This window comes from Lissotriton helveticus, chromosome 8, assembly GCF_964261635.1.
Source record: "Lissotriton helveticus chromosome 8, aLisHel1.1, whole genome shotgun sequence".
NCBI classification, from domain to species: domain Eukaryota; kingdom Metazoa; phylum Chordata; class Amphibia; order Caudata; family Salamandridae; genus Lissotriton; species Lissotriton helveticus.
The window spans coordinates 1,526,522,244-1,526,544,269 of NC_136069.1; the positions used below are offsets into that span (position 1 = coordinate 1,526,522,244).

At 44.9% G+C, this 22,026-nt stretch overlaps 1 protein-coding gene across 1 annotated transcript in view; it reads left to right on the forward strand.

Annotated features, from left to right (window-relative positions):
* The window catches only part of GDPD4 (glycerophosphodiester phosphodiesterase domain containing 4), a 371,535-nt gene that overhangs the window by 179,662 nt on the left and 169,847 nt on the right, over positions 1 to 22,026 (forward strand). Inside the window, exon 3 of the mRNA XM_078658510.1 lies at positions 13,322 to 13,425. Within this exon, the coding sequence (XP_078514636.1) occupies positions 13,322 to 13,425 (104 nt within the window). The remainder of the gene's footprint in view (positions 1 to 13,321; positions 13,426 to 22,026) is intronic.

Sequence of the window (22,026 nt, forward strand, 5' to 3'; positions counted from 1 at the left end):
GCAGCCCGGGATGAGACAGATCCCGGGCACACACACAGCCACTCCCGAACATTTCACAGGTCCTTAAAAGACCATTTGAATGTTAATTAGGCCTTGCTGTTTGTGGTATGTTATTGTTTGGAATGACACGCGTGAATGCATGCGCGTCATCTACAAACAATGTGCATGCTTTGTTATGATTTAAATGTGTGAGTGTCGCGTGTTGTGGTTCGCGTGCTGTATGAATGTAGATCCTGTGTCTCGTGTGTGTGTTGTGGTTTGAATGGGAACGGCGTGTATTAAGTATGAGGACCGACAGTTTAGCGGTATTCTGAAATGTGCCCTTCTGGAAATCACTTGTGAAATAAAGCTCTGTTTACCTTTCCGACGGATTCTGCCTTTCCTTCTTCTTAGAGATGGATTAACATTTTTGCAACACTGGCGACGATCTGGAACACGTTCCTACGTGTGTTTACAATAGATTATTGAACAATTTTCTGGATTTCGTTCATACCGCGTTTTCATTGGTCACTTACACGGAAGATTTCTCTATTGGCTTTTCCTATTGGAGGTCGCTTTTCCTTTCTATTGGATGAAAGCAGCAATGGTTTTCATATGAATCTTTTCATTGGATATTGATCTGTAATGCTGCATTTGTGAGGAATCGGCTTTCCTATTTTCAGTTGACTATCGATTCAACAAGAATTGTAAACAATTCAAGAATATCTACTGTGGAAATATTTACAGAGGATATACAAATAATCACCATCACTGCCACGATATGATGAACAGTAAGTGACTTCTGTGATTCGCACACAAAATTGCGAGTCACATTTCTTTTATAAAAAAAAACCAGTACAAATAATTTAATTTGTTTAATATAAATACATATATATAAATATGACGGGGATTCAGCCTCCTCCATCTTTTTTAACTATTAAAGGTGATCCTCCAATTGAATGGGACATTTGGGAACCTATGTTTTTAGCTTATGTTGAAGTTCTAGAGGAAGAAGATTGTGGAGCAGAAAGGAAATTAGCTTTATTAAAGCATTGTCTAGGAGGGATTGCACTTAAAGAATTTAAAAGTTTACCTCCATTAAGTGATACTTCCAGTTTGAATGTATATCAAATTGCATCTAAACAACTTTCCATTAGATATGGGAAGAAAATTAATATGGTCATGGAAAGATTTAAATTCTACTCTAGGAAACAACAAACAGATGAATCTATTGACAACTATGTTTCTGCATTGAGAGCATTAGCGGTTACATGTGACTTTGAACACATTAATTATGACCAAGTACTAAGAGATTAGATTCTCATGTGTACCAACAACAAAAAGATACAACAGAGGTTATGGACAACTTCTGACATGACTTTGAATGCTGCGATTGAGATAGCCAAGTCAATAGAGCACTCTGAGAAATTTGTGGATGAAATTCGATCGCAAAACAGTAATAAACCAGATGTATCAATGCTTATTAAAGAAAATGACAAATTTAAGGATTCGGATAAGTATAAAAAGACTATTAATCCATGGAATGATAACCAATACAAAGGTGAAAATAGAAGCAGATGGCAAAAACCTGATCAGAGAATGAATAATTGGCAAAGATCAGATCAAAGGATGAATAACTGGCAAAGACCTGACACAAGAGTGTACAATATGTATTGTTTTAGATGTGGAAGTGGTTACCACCTAGGGAACTCAAAGTCATGCCCAGCTTTAGACAAAGTATGTTCAAGATGTGAAAAAAAGGGGCATTTTTCAAAAGTCTGTAGATCAGCACCAAGAAAAGTCAGTTTAGTTCAAGATCAAGAGCAAGAGAGTTCAAGTGATTGTGAATTTGATGTTAACACTATAATGTGCATAACTAAAGAACCTAAAGTCAAACAATTTCCTTCTTGTGAAATCATTATTGATGGAATATCTACTAAAGTTTTTGTAGACTCTTGCTCATGGTATACCATTCTACCTGATACCTTATTTAGATCCAATTGGCCTAATGGTAATCTAATGCAACCAGATATTACACCAAGCGCCTATACAGGCCATAGATTGCAACTCATTGGTTATTTTATAGCTGAACTTAAATTCAAGAGTCGTTCTACACATGGAAAAGTATATATTACAAACTCTGGTGATTCACTTTTAGGTTGGCCACACCAGGAACAACTTGGAATGAAGCTTGATCCAAATGCTGATCCTCCTGTTTACTCTATTGATTCTGAGCCAAGTAATGCTGTGCTAAGTAAAGGGGAAGAAGATATGTTAATTTCAGGAATTAAAGGAAAATTCCCTAAGTTATTTTGCAATGATTTAGGAAGATACAAAGGATTTGAACATCGGATAAAGATACATGCAAATGCCTTGCCCATCCGTCATAAAGTCAGGAATGTTGCTCTTTCATATAGACTAAAATTAAAGGAAATTCTCAATGATATGTGTGAGAAGAAAATAATAGAACCTATTGAGTCATCCCCTTGGGTTTCACCTATTGTGTTTTCAATTAAATCTGGGGAGATCTTCGTGTATGCATAGATTTACGCAGTTTGAATAATGCTATTTGTGTGGATTCACATCCCTTACTCAACCTACATGAAATGGTTTCCACTTTGGACAATGCTAAAGTATTCTCCTGTTTGGACTTAGCAAGTGCGTATCATCAAGTGGTCCTACATGAAGACTCAAGGGACTTAACCGCCTTTATTACACCTGAGGGTTTATATAGATTTTGTAGGATGCCTTTTGGGCTAGCAAGTGCAGCTGCGGTATTTCAAAGGTTGATGAAAGAGACTTTGGCTGGTTTGACTGGAGCAATTGCGTTTCAAGATGACATCTTAGTTTTTGGGAAAGATGGAGATGAACATGGCAAAAATTTACTTAAAGTGTTAAATGCTCTGTTAGATAAAGGTCTAACACTTTGTGCTTCCAAGTGTAAGTTCAGGAGAAAGGAAGTGGAATACCTTGGACATTGCATTAGTGGAGATGGTATTAGACCTAAAGCTTCACATTTGGAAAACATTAGCAAAGCACCTATTCCTCAAAACAAAGAACAGTTGGTAGCCTTTTTGGGACTTGTAGAATTTTATGCTAAATTTATCCAAAACTATGCAACTGTAATTGATCCGTTTAGGATGCTCTTGAAGAAAAATGCTAAATTTGAGTGGACAGATTCTATGACAGCAACTTTCAATGCTGTGAAGTCAATGATTATTAGAGCACCTTGCCTCAAACCATTTGTGATTGGAAAAAAATGTATTGTGATGGTTGATGCAAGTAACTGTGGATTGGGTGCTGTGTTGATTCAAGAGGAATGGGGCAAAGAATGGATTGTAGCATATGCTTCAAGGACATTAAGGGAGTCGGAACGACATTATTCTGTAATGGAAAGAGAACTTTTGGCGTGCGTTTGGGGAGCAGAACATTTTCGACCTTTTTTGTGGGGAACAAAATTTATCATTAAATCAGATCATAAACCTTTGGTGCACATATTGCCACCTGGTGGGGGGCGTACACTCTCTTCTATGTTAGCAAGACTTTCTTCCAGGTTACAACATTTTCAGTATTCTTTAGAATACATTCCTGGGAAGTCCAATGTTCATGCTGATTGCATGTCAAGACTTCCATTGGCATGCAAGGAATCTGATGTGATTGATAAAGATGAGTGTGAAGTTGCACATGTTTTCAGTGATGTCAATCTAGTATTTGGAGATAATTCAGTAGTACAGGACGAAACATGGGATGAAGAAATGAACAAGGACTTAGAACTTAAAGAGGTGAAAGAATATATATTGAAGGGTTGGCCTGAAGGAGGAAATTTTTCCGGAGGTTTAATGAGCTATCATAAAATTAAAGATGAACTGGCCATAGAAAATGGTATTTTATTAAGAGGTGACAAATTTATTCCACCTTTTGGTCTCAGGAAGAAATTTCTTGATTTAGCTCATGAAGGGCATTTTGGTATATAAATCACTAGGAGGAGATTGAAAAACAATTTTTGGTGGCCTGGTATTGATTATTTTGTAGAACAACAAGTGAAATTATGTGGATTATGTGCTAATAGTGATAAAACAGCAAAGGCTTTGCCCAGTGTGCCACAACCTGTAGAGTTACCTACATCACCTTGGAATAAACTTGGCATTGACATTATTGGACCATTTAGTGTGCTGCCACAACAGCATTCTTTTGGCATAGTGTTGATAGATTACTTTTCAAAATGGCCGGAAATAAAGATGGTCAGTGATGCCATTATACAATTCATGAATGATATTTTCTGTAGAGAGGGTATTCCTCAAGAGGTAGTAACGGACAACGGTCCACAGTTTGTTAGTAAGCAAATGGAAAGTTATTTCAGTAGATGTGGTATTTCTCATAAAAGAATAGCGGTATTCCACCCAGAGGCCAACGGCCAGATAGAAAGATTCAATAGAGTAGTCAAGGAAGCGATTCAATTAGCTGTCAAAGGTGGCTTATGCTGGAATAAGGCGATACAGTCCATGTTATTGTCTTACAGAACCGCTCCTAATGTTGTTACCTCGTTATCTCCTTTCGAGTTGTTGAGAGGGCGGAAACCCAGTACCAATCTTGTTCCTTGGTGGTTAAAGAATAAGGATAGTGGTCGCATTGATTTTGCAGAGGTGGATTTTGGAGAAATTCGCAATAAAGTTGATGCTTATAAGGAGAAAATGAAGAATGAATTGTCAAAAAAGGAGACAAGAAGTTATGTTACTATTCAAGTAGGAGATTTTGTGAGATTAAAAAAGGGAAGTTATGTACATAAAGGGTTGGCAAAATGGTCTGATCCAATTGAAGTAATTGAAGTATTTAGGAACGCTGTAAGAGTACTGGATGGAAGTGTTTGGCATTTTAGTAGAGTTTCAAAATTTAATAATAGCAAGCACTTTTCTGAAGATGATTCATCTAATGTGTTTTTGGATGTCACTACTAATAGTTTAGGGTTACCTGAATCAGCTACTGTTTCGGGTAGTTCTGATTCTAATACACAAGAATTGTTGAGAAGTTCAAGAAGTCGCAGGGCTCCAGATTGGTTCAGAGACTTCATTCTTACATTAAAAAAAAAAGAAAAGGAGGGAGGTGTGTGGTATGTTATTGTTTGGAATGACACGCGTGAATGCATGCGCGTCATCTACAAACAATGTGCATGCTTTGTTATGATTTAAATGTGTGAGTGTCGCGTGTTGTGGTTCGCGTGCTGTATGAATGTAGATCCTGTGTCTCGTGTGTGTGTTGTGGTTTGAATGGGAACGGCGTGTATTAAGTATGAGGACCGACAGTTTAGCGGTATTCTGAAATGTACCCTTCTGGAAATCACTTGTGAAATAAAGCTCTGTTTACCTTTCCGACAGATTCTGCCTTTCCTTCTTCTTAGAGATGGATTAACATTTTTGCAACACTGTTGTTTCACCCCTTGTTGGAGGACCTGCAGCTCGACTCTTCCTATTGATTAAAGGTTCAGCCCCCCCCCAAAACTTTTACTTAGCCCCCCCCCCGAAATTCGGCTCTAGTTGCGCCTCTGCACGCAGGGAACCAATGCTCTGGGGGTGGCCTGAAGTGGAGCAGACCCTTCCGCCTTGAAAACGAGCAGTGGCTGGCGAGAGTTGTGGCTGGAGCTGCCACTGGGAGAATTGCAGCCTGGGCCCTGAGGGACGTATTTTGCTGAGTGGCGTCGGGGACTTGCTGCCCCACTCAGGATCTTTTCTCCCTGGAATAGCGAGGTGAGCTTAGGAACCTAAAGAGGCAGTGGGTCAGGGGCAGCCTTAGGCATGTGCAGGCTGTGCACCTGCACAGGGCCACCAAACCCCAGGGGCCACCACACCAATATATATCGTTAATATAATAATCCTCTGAGGATGGATACATATTTGCGTGGCGGCCCCTGGCAGGGATTTGGCGGCCTCCGGCTCTGTTCCACATCCAAACACGCTGACCCCCCCCTCTTCACTGGCCTCCGCGCCTGTGTTCCTTCATGGGCCTCCTCCCTGTTCCTCTGGGGGCCCCCTACCTACGCTCCATGCCCAGGGCCACCATGAGCCTAAAGCCGCCCCTGAGTGGGTGTCTAGCCTTCCTGCATCTCCCTACTAATTTCAGCTTGTGTACTCCACCCTCCCCCCCCCCACCCGGTCCATCATAACCCTGCATCTTTTGGGACAACGCGAGGGCTGGTGAACAATGTTTCAGCTAGGCCTTGTATTGGTGCATCCCCAGCGCTGGATTTCGTGCGTGCCCTGGCCTGGTTTTTGTAGTGTGGCCGGAGCTGTTGGGATCTTGTGGTGCTTGTCCTAGCTATATCACATTGCAGGTGTGCTCCTTGCCTGCGCCTACTCAGGGCCCCATGAGTGGCTGGCTTTGCCCCTGGGCCTAACTCTCTCCCTCAGTGTTTGCGGGTGATTCAAGAGACTGTCGACTACTATACACATTTACAATAGGGAGCTGGAGTAAAATCATAAAACTGGAAAGTCGGCCATTGGGCATTGTGGCCTCACCTACAAAGATGATGAAGCCTGAACAGAACAAGCTGGCCCATCCTGTGTTGAGTATACTGGAAACCATTCTGGCCACCCACTCCGGAGAATTTGAGAAGATCCTGCAAGCAGTTCTAGACACAGGGGCTTCTTTTGAGTCAAAAATCGATGCAGTGAACATTGAGGTGAACCTCCTCTGGGTGGAGCACAGAAAACCGATGGGAAAGTGGATGAGCGGAGTGCTCCCTTATGTCAATGTGACCAACGCTGCAGGAGGTGCAATCAAAACTTCAACTTCTGCACAGGGAGGTGTTGCAGTTGCAATTCTGAGCTGAGGACGGGGATAGGCAGCTCAAGGCGCAACAATATCAGTCTTTTGGGCTTTTCTGAATGATCTGAGGGCCCTACAATGGAACTTTTTCTGAACGGCTGGCTGTTAAACACAGTGCTACAGGGTTGCCTCCCCAAGTTGTTCTCTATTTAAAGGGTGCACCATGTCCCAGCGCGTCCCTCTCTGCCCAGAGTTAGCCCCCCCCAGTGATTTTCAACCTGTTGAACTATAGGGGAAGGGTTCTCATTTTACTGCACTTCCGAACCAAGGGCCCGTGGCACTATGAGTGCACTATCCTCATTGCCTATCCTGACTGCACAGCAGAGGACCAGCAACGTCATAATTTCTACATGGCTGTGAAGCGCCAGCTGCATACACTGGCCATGAAGTATGCTTTGCCCTTACCGACCACGTTGTGGATGGTGGATGACGAGGTGGCCCACTGCTTCCAAACTGCATAGAATGCTTGGCTACAATGGAAGGGGGTCCCCTTTCCAGCAGATGATAGTGATGCGCTGTGAGAGTGTGGGAGGTGCCAGTCACAGGCGGCATTCTCGGCAGCCAGGTGGTCGTCCCCTGGTGTGGCAGGGAGGGGAAGAGCGGGCACAAGTGGTGGCGAACGTGTTCCAACATAGTCGTTGTAAATTGTTTTTTAGCCTTGTTTTTACTTGATAAATGTGCTAAAAACAAAATTTTATATTCATGCTAAAGTAGACTTTGTACAGCAATAGTTTTAAGTAACTGTGATAAACTAATAAAAAACTTGAAAACTTGAAACTAGTCGTAACCCTTTTGCAGTGCTGGACTCGGATCGAGGGTCGGAATTGGACAATGGCACACATGCATCTGAATGCTCGCAGTGGCTTGGTCCGACCCTCACTCCCAGGCTAGTAGACAATAGACAAGAAGGTTTTGTGTGGATGGGATTTGCATCCGTCTTTGTAAAATGCACAGGACCCACAGAGAAAGAGGAAACTTTTTTTTTTTTTTTTTTTAAACCTTTATTTACGCAAAAGTGTACACCGCTATTTAGCCGAACATCCCAGGGGCACGGCAGCACATCAAAGACATAGTATCACGGCCTACATCGATCATATTTCCGGATAGGTGAGGTTTAATTTTACTTTTAAATCAGGATGACATCAAGAACGTAAAAAGCTCCAATATGACGTAAAGAAATGTGGGAATCAGGTGCCTAACCGTAAGATATAATCATACAATGGGCGAGCCAAACAATAAGTCCTGCATAATGAAGACGATCACAAATAAGACATGGGCACCGCATCAGAGATGTAGGATATACATGCATACAATTACTACGAGCATCAATTAGGCGCCCGCCCATTTACACCAATAATGCAGCAACAGCTAGGACACAGATTACGACAAATCAATGAAAACTCAGGGAATAACCCAACCGACTGATCCCAAACCCAAAGAAAGAATAAAGTAAAAGGAAAACCAAAAGAGCGAAGAAAAAGGCCATAGAAACAAATTAGGAAAAAACAATAAAACCCCTCCCCCAACCCCCCACCCCCCACACCTGTAGATGGCTACGGCCTACCCCCCCTAGCAGCGTGCCTGTCGCCCAGTATCTAAACCCGAAATATAGAAGAGAGAAGAAATAGAAAAGCGAGGAGAAATATAAGAAGAAGAGAAGTAAGAAAAGCGGAGGAGGAGAGAAAATTAGGATATGAGCTTCCAGGCGCCCACCCTCCGAGCCGAGACCCTCAAATCAATACAGAGCCAACATTCGATTCAGTCATTGTACAGCCTGTCCCGCGTGGTCACCAGCCGTCTGCACACCAGTACTCGAAAGAATATCCTCAGCCCTGCCCCATGCGATCGATTGTGGCAGCGGAGTCCAGCCGGCCAGCCGCCCTATTGGATATAGTAGGTGAACGGGGGTGTCCATGGGAATCCGTCGGGCTGCCCACCAAAGCCAGCCAAAAGCAACAATGTGCGATCAGAGACCCTTCGGGAAGGACCCAAGCGCAACAATAAGCCACCAAAGTCTGTTAACCAGCCTGTTAGTATAAGTTCCAGGAGAAGAGGGGGAGTCACCCCGTAAGTCCACAGCTGAATAGCCGGACGCGGCGTTTACGGGATCGAGTCTCCACACACAGCGCGGGGCTACCATCCCCGGACCATTCCTCATCGGTAGCAATCAGCCCTGTGGCTGGCATGAGATCCCGGTCCTCCAAAGTCCCCATATCCACAGGGAAAAGCATCTCATCGCGTTCGGGTGCAGGGTGTGGCGCAGTGTCCCGCAAGCGAGGAAAATCGCAGCCAGCGCAGTACACAGTGGGAGCAATGGCGTCCAGCCTACTCTCCAGATCTTTGGCACGACAGTTCAGGGCAATGCGCAAATCACCTAGAGCAACAAGAACATCGCTGATACCCAGCGTTGCCCCAGATACAGAGGCTCCAGCACTCTTCCCTACGTGAGGCTCCTCGGCAGAGCGGGATTCACAAGCCCGAACGCTACGCTCACATGCGTCCATCCGGTCTCCACACCGCCACTCACCGGAGTAAAATCGGACCGGGACCTCGGGACCATCGGGCTCCATAGCGTCACGATTGGCGACGCAGACGCGGACACAGCAGTCGCCGGTCCCGCAGCCGTGACCCAGAGCCCTCAGTAGCAGGCGTCAATTATGTGAAACTCAAGATGTCACCAAAAAGAGCCTCGGGAAAACAAAGGAACTGTCCGGGCGGCTCAGGGACGGTGAACCAAATACAACGTAGTCCCCCAGATCCGCGATGTCCCACAGTTACACGATACCGCCGGGTGGGCTGGATGGCTGCAGCAAGGAACAGGCAGTACTAAGGGTTCACTCCGTCCGGCCGACTCCTCCCCAACGCAGATGGCCGTTGTTATTCCATTAGGGGCCGGCCGTCCCCCACACTCAATGTCCCGGTCTCATGGACACAAAAGGGCCGGAGACTAGGCGAGGACGTTTCGTCGCTTTCCCAGCTAGTAGCGCTCCCGGGGACACGCCAACGAGGGCAGCATCATTTCTCCCGCAGCAGGACACGGCTCGGAGTCAGGATAAATCACAGGATATAAGCACAAAGCAAGAAGGTCGGCGGAGCTGAAAGTCTAAGCGGCCATCATGTTCGCCGGCTTGGCTCCTCCTCCGAGAAAGAGGAAACTTGACCACAGCTTGATATAAAGTTTTGACGATGATTCATCGGATGAACTGAATAAAACCCTGATGAAGTCCCATTTTGTTGACAAAATGCATTGGCTGGACTGATGTTGGAGTATTACTTGATGATTCAATAAAAGAAAACGTTTGATGGAAACACTGTATTTTACATGGGATGAGGTTCTTAAGAAAATGCTTCAAAATCAACTACTTGAACATTTTACAAAAATATTTTGCGGACTCCTTAAGCACTCCCTTTTTGTCCTGGATTTGTTTATTGGATATATTCTCAGAGCAGTAAGGCCATAGAGAGGTTGCGTGCTGTACTTGTTGACTATGTTCAATAACACCTGTGTGGCTGCCAATACTGCTCTTTCTAGTGGTTTCGGAGATGGGACTACCTCTTCCAAGAGTTTTATCTTTTCATGTGTTTACAATCGTTATGTGGCATGGGATGTGTACAGCGACATGCCGGGAAAGGACTCCAGGGGGCTTTGTTTATTACAGTTTTCTTTGCTTATAGCGCAACATGAAGAGTGTACTTTCAGGCACTATCCTCTCTAATAACCATAGGTTGGCGGGTCGCAATGGAACCTGTCCTATACTACTGTGCTGCTGGGGGATGACTGAGTCTCCATCTGATTGGGTGTCAGTGATACCCCTGGTGGCTTCACTGGGGGTGCTATCAGGTTATATTACAGCGCATTCCTGCCTGATAACGAAGCCACACATATATAACTTCTTGACATGGAACATTCGGAGCATGGCCACTCCCTGCAAAAGAATGCATTTATTTATTAAGTTTTATATAGCGCGAACATGATCCCGAAGGACAATATCCAGAAGGAGCTTTAAATATAAGACAAAGAAAAATATATTGTGTATACAATTTTACAATTTGTATTCAGAGATGTTAACTCCAAAGAAAAGTCCTCCAAGCTGCAGTTGTTTAATTAATTTTCTGTATTCTGAATGATGTCAGTCAGCTTCCAACCAAGATTATTATAGATACAACACAATTAACAGCCAACACGTTTCGTCCCCATTTGGGACATCATCAGGGCTCCTCGAGTATATTCAACTTTTAATCCTTGTTGTAAATACTGAAGTTGTGTCTGTTGTTATCTTAATGCTTCTATACCCTGGCAATAATACTGTACCAGGCGTCCAATTCAGCGACGCATTACCGGCTCCCGGGTGCATTGGATTGGACGCCTGGTACAGTATTGTGGGCAGGCGAAACATGTTGGCTGTTAATTGGGTTGTATCTATAATAATCTTGGTCTTATATTTAACGCTCCTTCTGTATATTGTTTTTTGTGTAGACCCCTACCCAACCCCTGAGTCATGAAAGCCGCGCCTGCTAGTTGCGTGTTGTATCGGGAGGCGACACAGCTACAGTGGCCGATCAGATGGATGAGAGGGGCACCAATAATGAATGGCGTGAGGTGGAGGGTGTGTTGGGTGATGCACCTCTCATGACTTGTCTTCTACAAATCAAATCTTTTGGGAACACTTCTACCAGTAAGACATATCAACTGAATTGAAATGTTTTTGCAGCTGGTGTGAGATTGAAAGGTCTTCATTCAATTTCATCTCATCCTCTTCAGTTACAGTCTTCCTTCCCTAAATCTGGCAAGTTACTCATTATGTTAGACCAGAGCTACAAAGGGCATGCCAAGTCAAACAAAAGGAATTGCCCTTTCAGTTTACGCTACGTTTTGCCATAAAAAGCTCAGCTGTCCTCTCTCAGAAGGAGACTTGCTGACCAGACGAGAGACCGCTACATTCTGAGCTGCAGTGACTTTTCTACACTCAGGCAAGCCTCTAACATGAAGATCGTTCTACACTGTCACATGGGGAACAGCGTTTACAACGCAACTTTTACAACGAAGTGCCTTTACGACGCAACCATTACAACGCAACTTTTACAACGACTTGCGCTGGGGGGCGCTCTAGGATAGGGAATAGTTTTAATTTACTATCCAACACCTTCCCTACTATCCACCGAGACTGGAGTTGGAATAGTAAATTAAACTATTCACTATCCAGCGCCCCACAACGCAAGTCGTTGTAACGACTTGCGTTGTCAAACTTGCGTCGTAAATGCATGTGTTGTAATAGCATGGGTTGTAACGACATACATCCCTGTCACATAGCTTTGCTGTTAGTGAAGACATAACAAGTGTCCCAATTTGAAAGAGTACTACTGCCTTCTTTCCTGAACACCCACAACGCTTTGCCTATTTGTGACAACCTTTTGCACGACTAAATTCACCTTGCAAATTGGAGCTAGCCATGTCACACTCCATAGCCTGGATGCTACGGTACCTTTTTAAAATAAAAAAATAAAAAATGTAAGGTACCTTTGTTATTTGAAGTGTGTTTTTCCCCTTTTTCACTGATTCAAACTACATGTTAACTCCAAAGCACCTTTTGGTTACTTTGTAATACTTGTAACTAATTCTGTGACGTATGGAAGCAGTTGAGAAATACCCTAGGTGTCACTCAAATGTTGAGAGTACATACCATCTTCATTTAAAAGCGGGGATGTCTACCATTCAAATTATCTGTGAAAAACATTATATTGAAGGAACGTCAGGCCACTCCCCCTGATGTTTTGCTCTGAAGCCAAAGCATCATCTTACATTGGTTGTAAATATATTGTTTTATATTGTATTGTGCTGTAGCATTTATATCGCATTTCATACCCCTGATTAGGCAACTAAGTGCCCAATTTCCTTTGGGTTCCCTTTCGGAGTGAATTAATAATAGGCTTTGGATGCAGTTTGGCCCATTATGAGGTGTTGGTTGAGGTGTGTGAAGTTCTAAGACTTGCTTTGAACCTGGTGCAGCGCACACTGTGCATAAGCATGTTGCCAGGGAGGTTAGCTTTTTTAGTTATCCCCAAGGCATGTGGAGGGTTACATCTCTCCGGCTCTTTTGTTACCCTAAAGAGGTGGAGAATAATATGAAGCTAATCCTCTTGTGAGGACCTTTGCACTGTAAGCTAGGAGATAATGAAATTGCTCTGCCTGACAATTCAATACACCACTTGGAAATTAACAGCATTCTTCTTATCTTTCTTCACAAAACCTTTCTTTCTGTTTGCACACTGTAAAATACAGAAATACTGCTGTTCCCTCTAAAGACGTCAGGTGTATGAAATGGGCAATAACTGCCTTATTACGTTAACCTGGCAGGATTGCATGCCCTCTTTTTAAATAATGCTTTACTTCTGGCTAACACAGTACTTTTAAGCCTCACACAAATACCACAGACACTTTTGCTATGGGAGTTTGTTACTAGGTATTTTAAGCAGGATGTGCTGGTGATGGGATATTTATACAGTATTTCTTTTCCCTTTGCAGTGGGAGCATGTGTTCTTTCTTGTGCTGATAGGCACATTCTGTCTTTCTTTGATATTCCTCTACTTCTGGGGTGAAGCACAGAATGACTACAATGATTTTGACTGGTAAGTGTCATAAAAACCCTCATCAAAATGCCCCTTATAGCTTACAAACCTGTTTATTTCACCTTTAATAAAGCAACTGACTTTCCCAGTGGCACAGGGGAAGGTGACACCTCCTTCTTTCTAGTATGAAGAAATAATGGGTTCTTTCTTTTACATAACTGTGTTGTATGCCATGCTTTCTTCTAATTAACCAGAAAACCAGAACATTGCAAAAGAAAAAATGAAATTGCTCCTCCTTAAAGTCCTGATGAAGGTTGTGACAAAAGACCTTATGAAGCCGAAATGTCACTTTGACTGCTTTGCATCTTATCAGCTAGCAAATGCATAAGCTACTTGGATGTACTGAAACAAACTGTTTTATCTCATCACGTCACCATGCAATGTGTAATCATGCTTATTTAAAACTGTGTGACTTCAAGTGCCAAGATTGGGGGTCTTCATATCATAGTATGCACAAGTTATTCTTTCCAAAGCCCATTTGAATGTCTAATTAATAATCGATCTTGATGACTACAACATTATTCATCATGTAGTGGTTTTGTTTTATGTATAGTGTGGTTTAGCACTGGTAATTAACTGATCATTGTGAATGCACTGTATCTCTTTTATTTAAATCTCCAAAACAGTACTGTATATGTAATCTAGTAACATGCTCCAGCATACTCTCTACTGAAAACAGAATTGCGATTCTCACATTAACATGACTAGAGAATCTGGATTTCATTAAAGACACGGAGGCTGATATAATGCATTTTCCTTTAATGCAGACACAAGCAGCCGCATACATCACAATAGATAAGGTTCTAAAACAGAATAAAGGCAACACATAAAGCCCATGAGACAGTAATAATCAGCCTCTTTTAAATGAGCAAGAGAGCAGTCCAAAAAGAAGAACTTGAAACGTCAGAGTCCAAGATAATCTTCAGATGTAGAACAAATGGAAAAAGTGAAGGATTCCATTTATGAGGAAATAAATGATGTAAAGGAATCCATTGATGATAATGATAAAAAAAACAGCAATCAAGGATTATCTGAAAAGGGAAGGAAATTAGTTCGCAAAAATAATTTGCAAAAAATTCAAAGATAATACAATAATAAAATGCATTACAATGAAATGTTATAAATAACATCGTCAATTAAACACCATCAGAGGGTGGGAGGGAGGGATAATGTCAGCCTCCGTGTCTTTAATGAAATCCAGATTCTCTAGACATGTTAATACGAGAATCGCAATTTCATTACAAGACCGGAGGCTACATTATGCATGTTGGTAGCTTTCTAAAACAACATTAGACATGTGTTCAATAGGTTTACAATAATGACGTGCAAAAGTACTGGCATTAGACCAATCAGCAGCCTTAAGGATGTCATCCAACTTACCTCCAGACCGGAGAGATTTACTGGCCATAGCACCTCTTAATGAATGAGCTTGAAATTTGTTTAAATCAATACCAGCAAGACTCATAGCAGTTTTGATCTATCTAGCAATAGAAGAGGAGGAAATTCCTTTGTGGGGTTTAATAAAGGAAATAAGCAATTGATTAACGCCTTGAGGACGAAGATGAACCATCCTCCGATCGTATTCTTTCATGCACTCCCCAACGCAGAGTTTGGGACAAAGGTTGACACGAGGATAAAAGATAGAGTCAGACATAGTTTTAGTTCTCTTAAAAATATAACATTTGACACCAAACACATTGCAAGAACGTCTTCAAATTTCCAGAGCTCTGATGTCAGAAGCTCTTCTACAAGAGATTAGTCACAAAAGAGTGGCTACTTTATTTGAAATGTTTATTTCTGTTAAGAAGAGAATTAGAAGGCCAATTATTGAAGAGGTTGAGAATTAGTTTGACATCCCAAAGAGTCTCATATCTGGCTTTAGGAGGTCTCCTCAAGCGGATACTTTTCATGACTCTACAGATAATGACGCTTTTACCAATAGTCTTACCATTGATGAGGATATGACCAGCAGAAATAGCAGATCTATATCAATTGATAGATCTATAACTCAGGCCCCTCTCATATTGTTAGACCAGGAAGTTGACTATGTCAACAATAGGGGCCTCCAAGGGATCCAAGTTCCTTTCCAAGCACTAACGTACCCATACTTTCCAGATATTATTGTATCTGTAGTGTGTGCCTGGTGCCCAAGATTCTCTGAGGAGTATTGAAGCTGTCCCCGAAAGGCCTGAGATTTCATTAGATCTCCCGACACTTTCCAGGCAAGAAGGGATAAACTCCCGTTCAGAGTTAGGGGGTGAATTCGACCGTCTATGTCCGTGAGAAGATCTTCTAGGGAAGGAATTCAAAAGGGAAGACTGCAAGTCAGTTCTAGAATGGTCGGGAACCAAGCCTGAAAAGTCCAGAAAGGGGTTATCAATATGAGGCAAGATTGTTCTTATCTCACTTTCTGTAGGACCTTCTGAATCATGGCAAAGGGAGGGAAGGCATATCCTCGGATCTCTTTCCAAGATTGCAGGAAGGCGTTGACTGCCAGAGCACCCGGGTCGGCATCCAGCTAAAGTACTTCTCGATTTGGAATGTCAATCTGCTTGCGAACAAATCTATCTCTAGGGGACCCCAGATCTTGTTCAGGGTATTGAATACGGAAACATTTAGTTTCCAATCGCTGTAATACATGAGGAACCTCGAGTTCCAATCCGCCGAGAAGTTTGCTTTTCCCGGAAGATATTCCGCTTTGAGGGAAATCATGTGCTCCAGACAAAACATCCAAAGCTTCTTGGCTAGATTCGATAAATACGCAGATTTTGTGCCGCCCAGAAGGTTAATATAAGCCACAGCTGACATATTGTCCATCTTTAGAACGACGGATCTTCCCTGAAGAGAGTGTTTGAAACTCATAAGGGCATACAGCCCGGCAGTCAATTCGAGGAAGTTTATGTGTTGAAGAGATTCCTCTCGAGACCACATACGACCAGTGTTTTGATTGAGTAAACAGGCTCCCCAGCCATGAAGGCTCGCATCTGATTCCAAAACAAATTCTGGTTTTGGACCGAAGATTGCTTTGCCATTCCACGCTTCTAGGTTGTTCAGCCACCAATCCAATTCTAAACGGGCTTCTTGGTCCAAGGAAATCCAGTCTCCGTACCATAGTCTGGATCTCAGGGCTCTTGCTTTGATCCTCTGAAGGGCCCGATAATTGAGGGGTCCAGGAAATATGGCTTGGATGGAAGACGATAGAAGGCCTAGGAGTCTGGCAAGTTCCCTCAGGGATAGGTCTTGATGTTTCAAAACATACCTTATTTCCTTTTTTATTTTTGATATTTTCTTTGAAAGGAGAAGAAGAAGACAACGTATCGTATCTACCGTGAATCCCAGAAACTCCATGGACATTGTGGGAGTCAAAGATGATTTTTCTTTGTTTATGATGAATCCTAGATTTTCTAGAAGATTCATCGTGAAATTCAGATCTTGGACCAGTTGATGGGGATCTTGGGACATAATAAGGATGTTGTCGAGGTAAATGATTAGACAAACTCCTCTTGATCCTAGATAAGATACAGCAGCCCTCATAACTTTGGTGAAGCACCAAGGGGCGGATGAGAGACCGAAAGGGAGTGCTTGAAATTGCTATAAGTGATTATTCCAAAGAAACTGAAGGAAGGGCTGATGAATCTTGGCCATGGGGATAGTGAAGTAGGCATCTTTCAGGTCTAGTTTGACTAGCCAATCTTTCTCTAGTAGTAAATCCCTGAGAAGATGGATAACCTTCCATCTTGAAATGCCTGTACATCAGGAACTTGTTTAGGTCTTGTAAGTTTATGACGGGTCTCCAACCTTTGTCCTTTTTTCCTACTAAAAATAGGTTGCTTATGAACCCTAATTGATCGATTGGGACCTCTAAAATAGCACCCTTTTGAATCATGGAGGAAATCTCTTCCTCTATAATCTTTTGTTGGTCCAGGGTCATGTGAATTTCCCTTGGAAAAGACGTTTGAACGGGTGTATCTGTGAAGTCTATCATAAACCCCTTCACTGTGTTTAAAACCCAAGAATCTTGAGTAATTAATTTCCAGTTCATTAAAAAATGCCTGAGTCTTCCGCCCACCTTTAGGGGGGAAGAAGGAGAAGGAAGAACACTCACCTGAGGATGTGTTGGAATTACTTGTACCGCGTGATCTGTAACCTCTGCCTTGTTGGCCTCTACCTCTTTGTGGGTAGAATCGAGGGGTATTAAATTGCTGTTGGCATCCCCTGCCGTAGCCACGGCCTCTTGAATAGGGCCTCTGATTGTAGCGGCCGGAAGGTTGGCCCCGTCTTCCAGCCCGTCCAAAAAGGTTGTTGCTAAAAACTAGGCACATATATATATATTTTTTTTAATTTTTCAAAAACCTTTATTGAAGAATTTGACGTCAAGTACAGTACACTGTGCAGCAAGTAAATGTAGAGTAGTACATTAGAAGCCAGTACAAGCATAAAACAGAGAGTGCAGCAAACAGTCAGTGAGTACACCATCTCAAGGGCGCGTTGCAAAGACATCATACTGTATAAAGTAGGCCCTCCACAAAAGTGGAGGACCCTCCACCGCTTCTGTATGAAATGTGAGAAACATGCAGGAGCCTAATGCCGGGGAGGGGCGGGTGAGCACTGGACAGCATCGGCGGCCGCCGAGGGAGGGGAGCCGACAGGGAGCGCGGGAGAGGCAGTGCCACTGGGGTGGGATTTAGAATGAAGGTAGGTAACCAGGGGACCCCAAATGTCAACCGGCCTTGAGTTGGAGGGCATTAAGTCCCAAAACTCTGATAGCAGAGTCTGACAGCGTGAGGCATCCTCAAGCCAAGCATTAACCAAGGGAGCAGGCCTGCGGCCACAACACATGGCGACACTGCGGCGAGCCAAGACAAACAACATAGCAATTAGGCGACGGGAGGCATCTGGGCAGTGTTTCACGAAGCCCAGGAGGCACAGAGGGGGATCAGGGGGAACTAAGGCGCCAGTAATAGCCGAGATTGTGGAACAAACACTTTGCCAGAATTTGTCGACCCTCGGGCACAGCCATGCCAGATGCGCAAAGTCTGCAGCAGGGGCTCCACAGCGCCTACAGGTATCGTAAGGTAAGAACCCTAGCTTGTGGAGCTGGGCCGGGGTGCGGTATATCCTATGCAAGAACTTAAAATGTATCAGACGAAGCCGGTAGTTAGGTGACAGCTTCTTCATCGGATTACAACAATAGAGCCAGTCTGCCTGCGCTATGTCTATGCCAAGGTCCACACCCCAAGCCTCGCACGCTCGGTCGGTTGAAATAGAGGTTGCCAGTAGTGTAAGTGCATACAGTTTGTTGACCAATTTATGTGGGGATGGGGATGTATACACAAGGTCGAGGGACGGCATGGTAGGGGGGGCTGGGGAAGGTAGGATGAAGTGTCCTACAAATGGAGCGCAGCTGGTAGAAGAGTAGCGTGTCCAATGGGCCTGACGATTCAGGGAGAGAATAGAAGGCGTCTCCAGGGTATAGGTCTGCAATCGTCCGCAAGCCCAGCCGCGAAGCATGCTTAGACATGCCGGAAGGCTGGAGCGGGGGGAAATCAGGGTGGTTAACAATTGGCACAGCGTTTGCAGAGAGCAAGGGGAGGCCTGAGAGCCGGCGAAATCCAGACCAGGCCCAAAGCAGCGTCTCAACCGTATCCACCTCCGCCCAGGTGCTGGTGTGCTGGTCGCCGGTGCAAACAGTGCCCTAGCCAAGGGCCACTGAGATGCTATGTCCGTCTCGATGGCCACATGAGGCTGATAGGTTGTGGGATGTAACCAGAAGTGCAGGAAGCTGGCCTGTGCACCCAACGCATATATCTTAAAGTGCACCCAGACCACCAACCGAAATGGGGAGAGTAAGAATATCCTATGATACCTAAGGCTGTCTGCCCGCACAGACAAGTGAAATAATCAAAGAGCGTAATTTACAAAAAAAGTGGGCAGTGAGGAAGATGCGAATGTTTAAAAACAGGTAGAGGAATTTCGGCAACACGACCATTTGGGCAATTGCAATCCGACCAGCCAACGACAGCGGGAGCCTGCGCCATACTGAAATCTTGGACTCAAGCCAGTTCACAGCACACCTAAAATTCGACCTCCACAATTTGTCCACATCCCTACTTAGCCAGATCCCCAAGTATCGTGTCGGGCCAGTTGCCCAGACAAATGGGAAGTCAGGCGTGAATGGGGCAGTGGCATCCGTCAGAGGGAACAAGACCGACTTGCTCCAATTCACTTGTATACCGGACAAGCCACCAAAGCGTATGATTTCCCGGACTAAGGGACTAAAGTTATCCTGGGGGGTGGCGGACGTACAAAGTAACGTCGTCGGCGTACATGGAGACAAGAAGGGAGCGGGAGGAGAATACTATTCCCCTATGCGTATGGTGCTGCCGGAGCCTGGCAGCGAGGGGCTCCATTGCGATGACAAAAAGCATAGGTGAAAGTGGACACCCCTGCCTGGTGCCTCGATGGCTACTGATGGATTCGGTGACCTGGCCGTTTATGCGTAAGCGGGCCGATGGATCCGTGTAGAGGAGTCGGATTTTGCGCAAGACATTTTCACTAAAACCCATACGGGGTACGAGGTAAAACAGGAAAGGCCACTCCAGAGTGTCAAATGCCTTTGTGGCGTCCAGCAGAGCGGCTATGGCTGGGAAGGCTGGGGTTGATCTGATGCAAGACAGCGAAGATCGTGTGAAGGTTGTGTGACGTATCTCTCCCGGGTATGAAGCCAGATTGATCCGGGAGAGCAATTAGGGGCATGAAGAGAAGGAGGCGAGAGGCGATGAGCTTTGCAAAGATTGTATCATCAATGTTTATGAGGAAGAGGGGACGATAAGAATCACGACGGTCCGCAGGCTTTTCGGGTTTTAGGAGGAGAGTAATCAGGGCCTCCCAGAGGGACTGAGGGAAAAGACCGTTTTCAAAAGATTCATTGTACATTTCCGCCAGGTGCGGCTCCAGTAGGTTAGCGTACGTTTTATAAAAGGATGCCGGAAGACCACCGAGGCCCGGGGCCTTGTCCCCAGGCAAGCCACTTATAGCAGCGAGAATTTCCTCCCTGGTGAAGGGGGTTTCTAAGAATTCCCAGTGATAGTCCTCCAACCAGACCAACACGATGAACTCGAAGTATTGGTCAAAGGCCTCACGAGGCAGGGGGGGCGCCCGCTGAGTACAGTTGCGAGTAGAAGTCCAGAAATCGGGATTTAATCTCTTCCAGGGCGGTAGTCCTCGAGGCGCCACCATCCTCCAAAGCTGTAATGAAAGAAGCTGCACGCGGAGGATGGAGGAGGTTGGCTAGAGTGCGACCCGGGTGATCACCCTCACCAAAACGTCGCGCCCGGCTCTCGTGGCCTAGAAAGGAGAGTTCCCGGTCAGCCGCTTCGGAGAACTCGGTGTGTTTTTGGCGTATGCGAGCCAAGTTATCAGGGCTGGGGTGCGCAACCTGGGCGGTGTCCAGCTCTTTAATCTTCTTTTCAAGTGAGGCCAACGTGGTACGTAGGGAGCGCAGCACTCCAGCCTGCTTGGATATGTATTCACCCCTAATTACCGTTTTGAAGCCTTCTCAAAGCACGGAAGCCGAGTCAACGGAGCCAGTATTAAGGTCAAAATAGTTTACAATGGCACTGTGGATGTCTGTGCAGAACACGGTGTCCCGTTAGGGGGAAGGTGCCAGGAGAAGGCACGCTGTGGGGAGCAAGGAAGGCAAAGGCGAATCGGCACTGGCGAGGGTCAGAGAAGGTGCGCGCCGTATGTGTAGCATCGGTCAACCAGAGCAGGACGTCTGGGGAGGTCAACCAGCAATCAATGCGCGACCAGCAGCCCCTCGCGCCGGACATACAGGTGCCTTCCCGGGAGTCGGGCCGGAGGTGGCGCCAGGCATCATGGAGGGAGTTATCAAGTAGAATGGAAGCAAGAGCAGAGGTAGCACTGGGGTGGAACGAAAGAGGACCTGACCGATCTAATGTAGAGGACAAAGTGACATTAAAGTCCCCACCCCAGACAATCGCAGCAGGGCCACAGGAGGAAATGAGGTGCCATACATGACGGAAGAACGCTGGGTCGTCAGTGTTGGGACCATAAACGGCAGCGAGTGTCATGGGCTGGTTCAAGAGCGTGCCGTGTAGAATGACATACCTGCCCTCAGGGTCAGTAAGGGTCTGGTTAGTGTGCCAAGGGAGACCCCTGTGAATCAGAATGGAAACCCCTCTGGCATAGGAGTAGGTAGACGAGTGGATTTCGCCCCAATAACGCATCTGGAGTCGTGGGAGAGAACTGGGCAGCAGATGCGTCTCCTGCAACAAACAAATGTCAACATGGTGCCTCTGTAGGTGTGAATGAATCAACCTTGCCTTGTGGTAGTCTTTTTTTTTTTTTTTGGACCACGGACATTCCAAGTCCAACAGACGGTGTCAGACATGGGGAGAGGGCAAGGGATAGGGTGCGAAGCCCCGCAGACAGGGAGCGCCGCAGCAGGGGGTCCCGAAGCGGTGAGGGAAGCAGCCAGAGGGACCCCTAGCATGGATTGCAAAGTCTCTCTAGCGGCGGAATGTAGACCAGGGGGTGAAGCCAGTCGCGGGGTTGCTAAGGGGCCCAGTACTCCTGAAA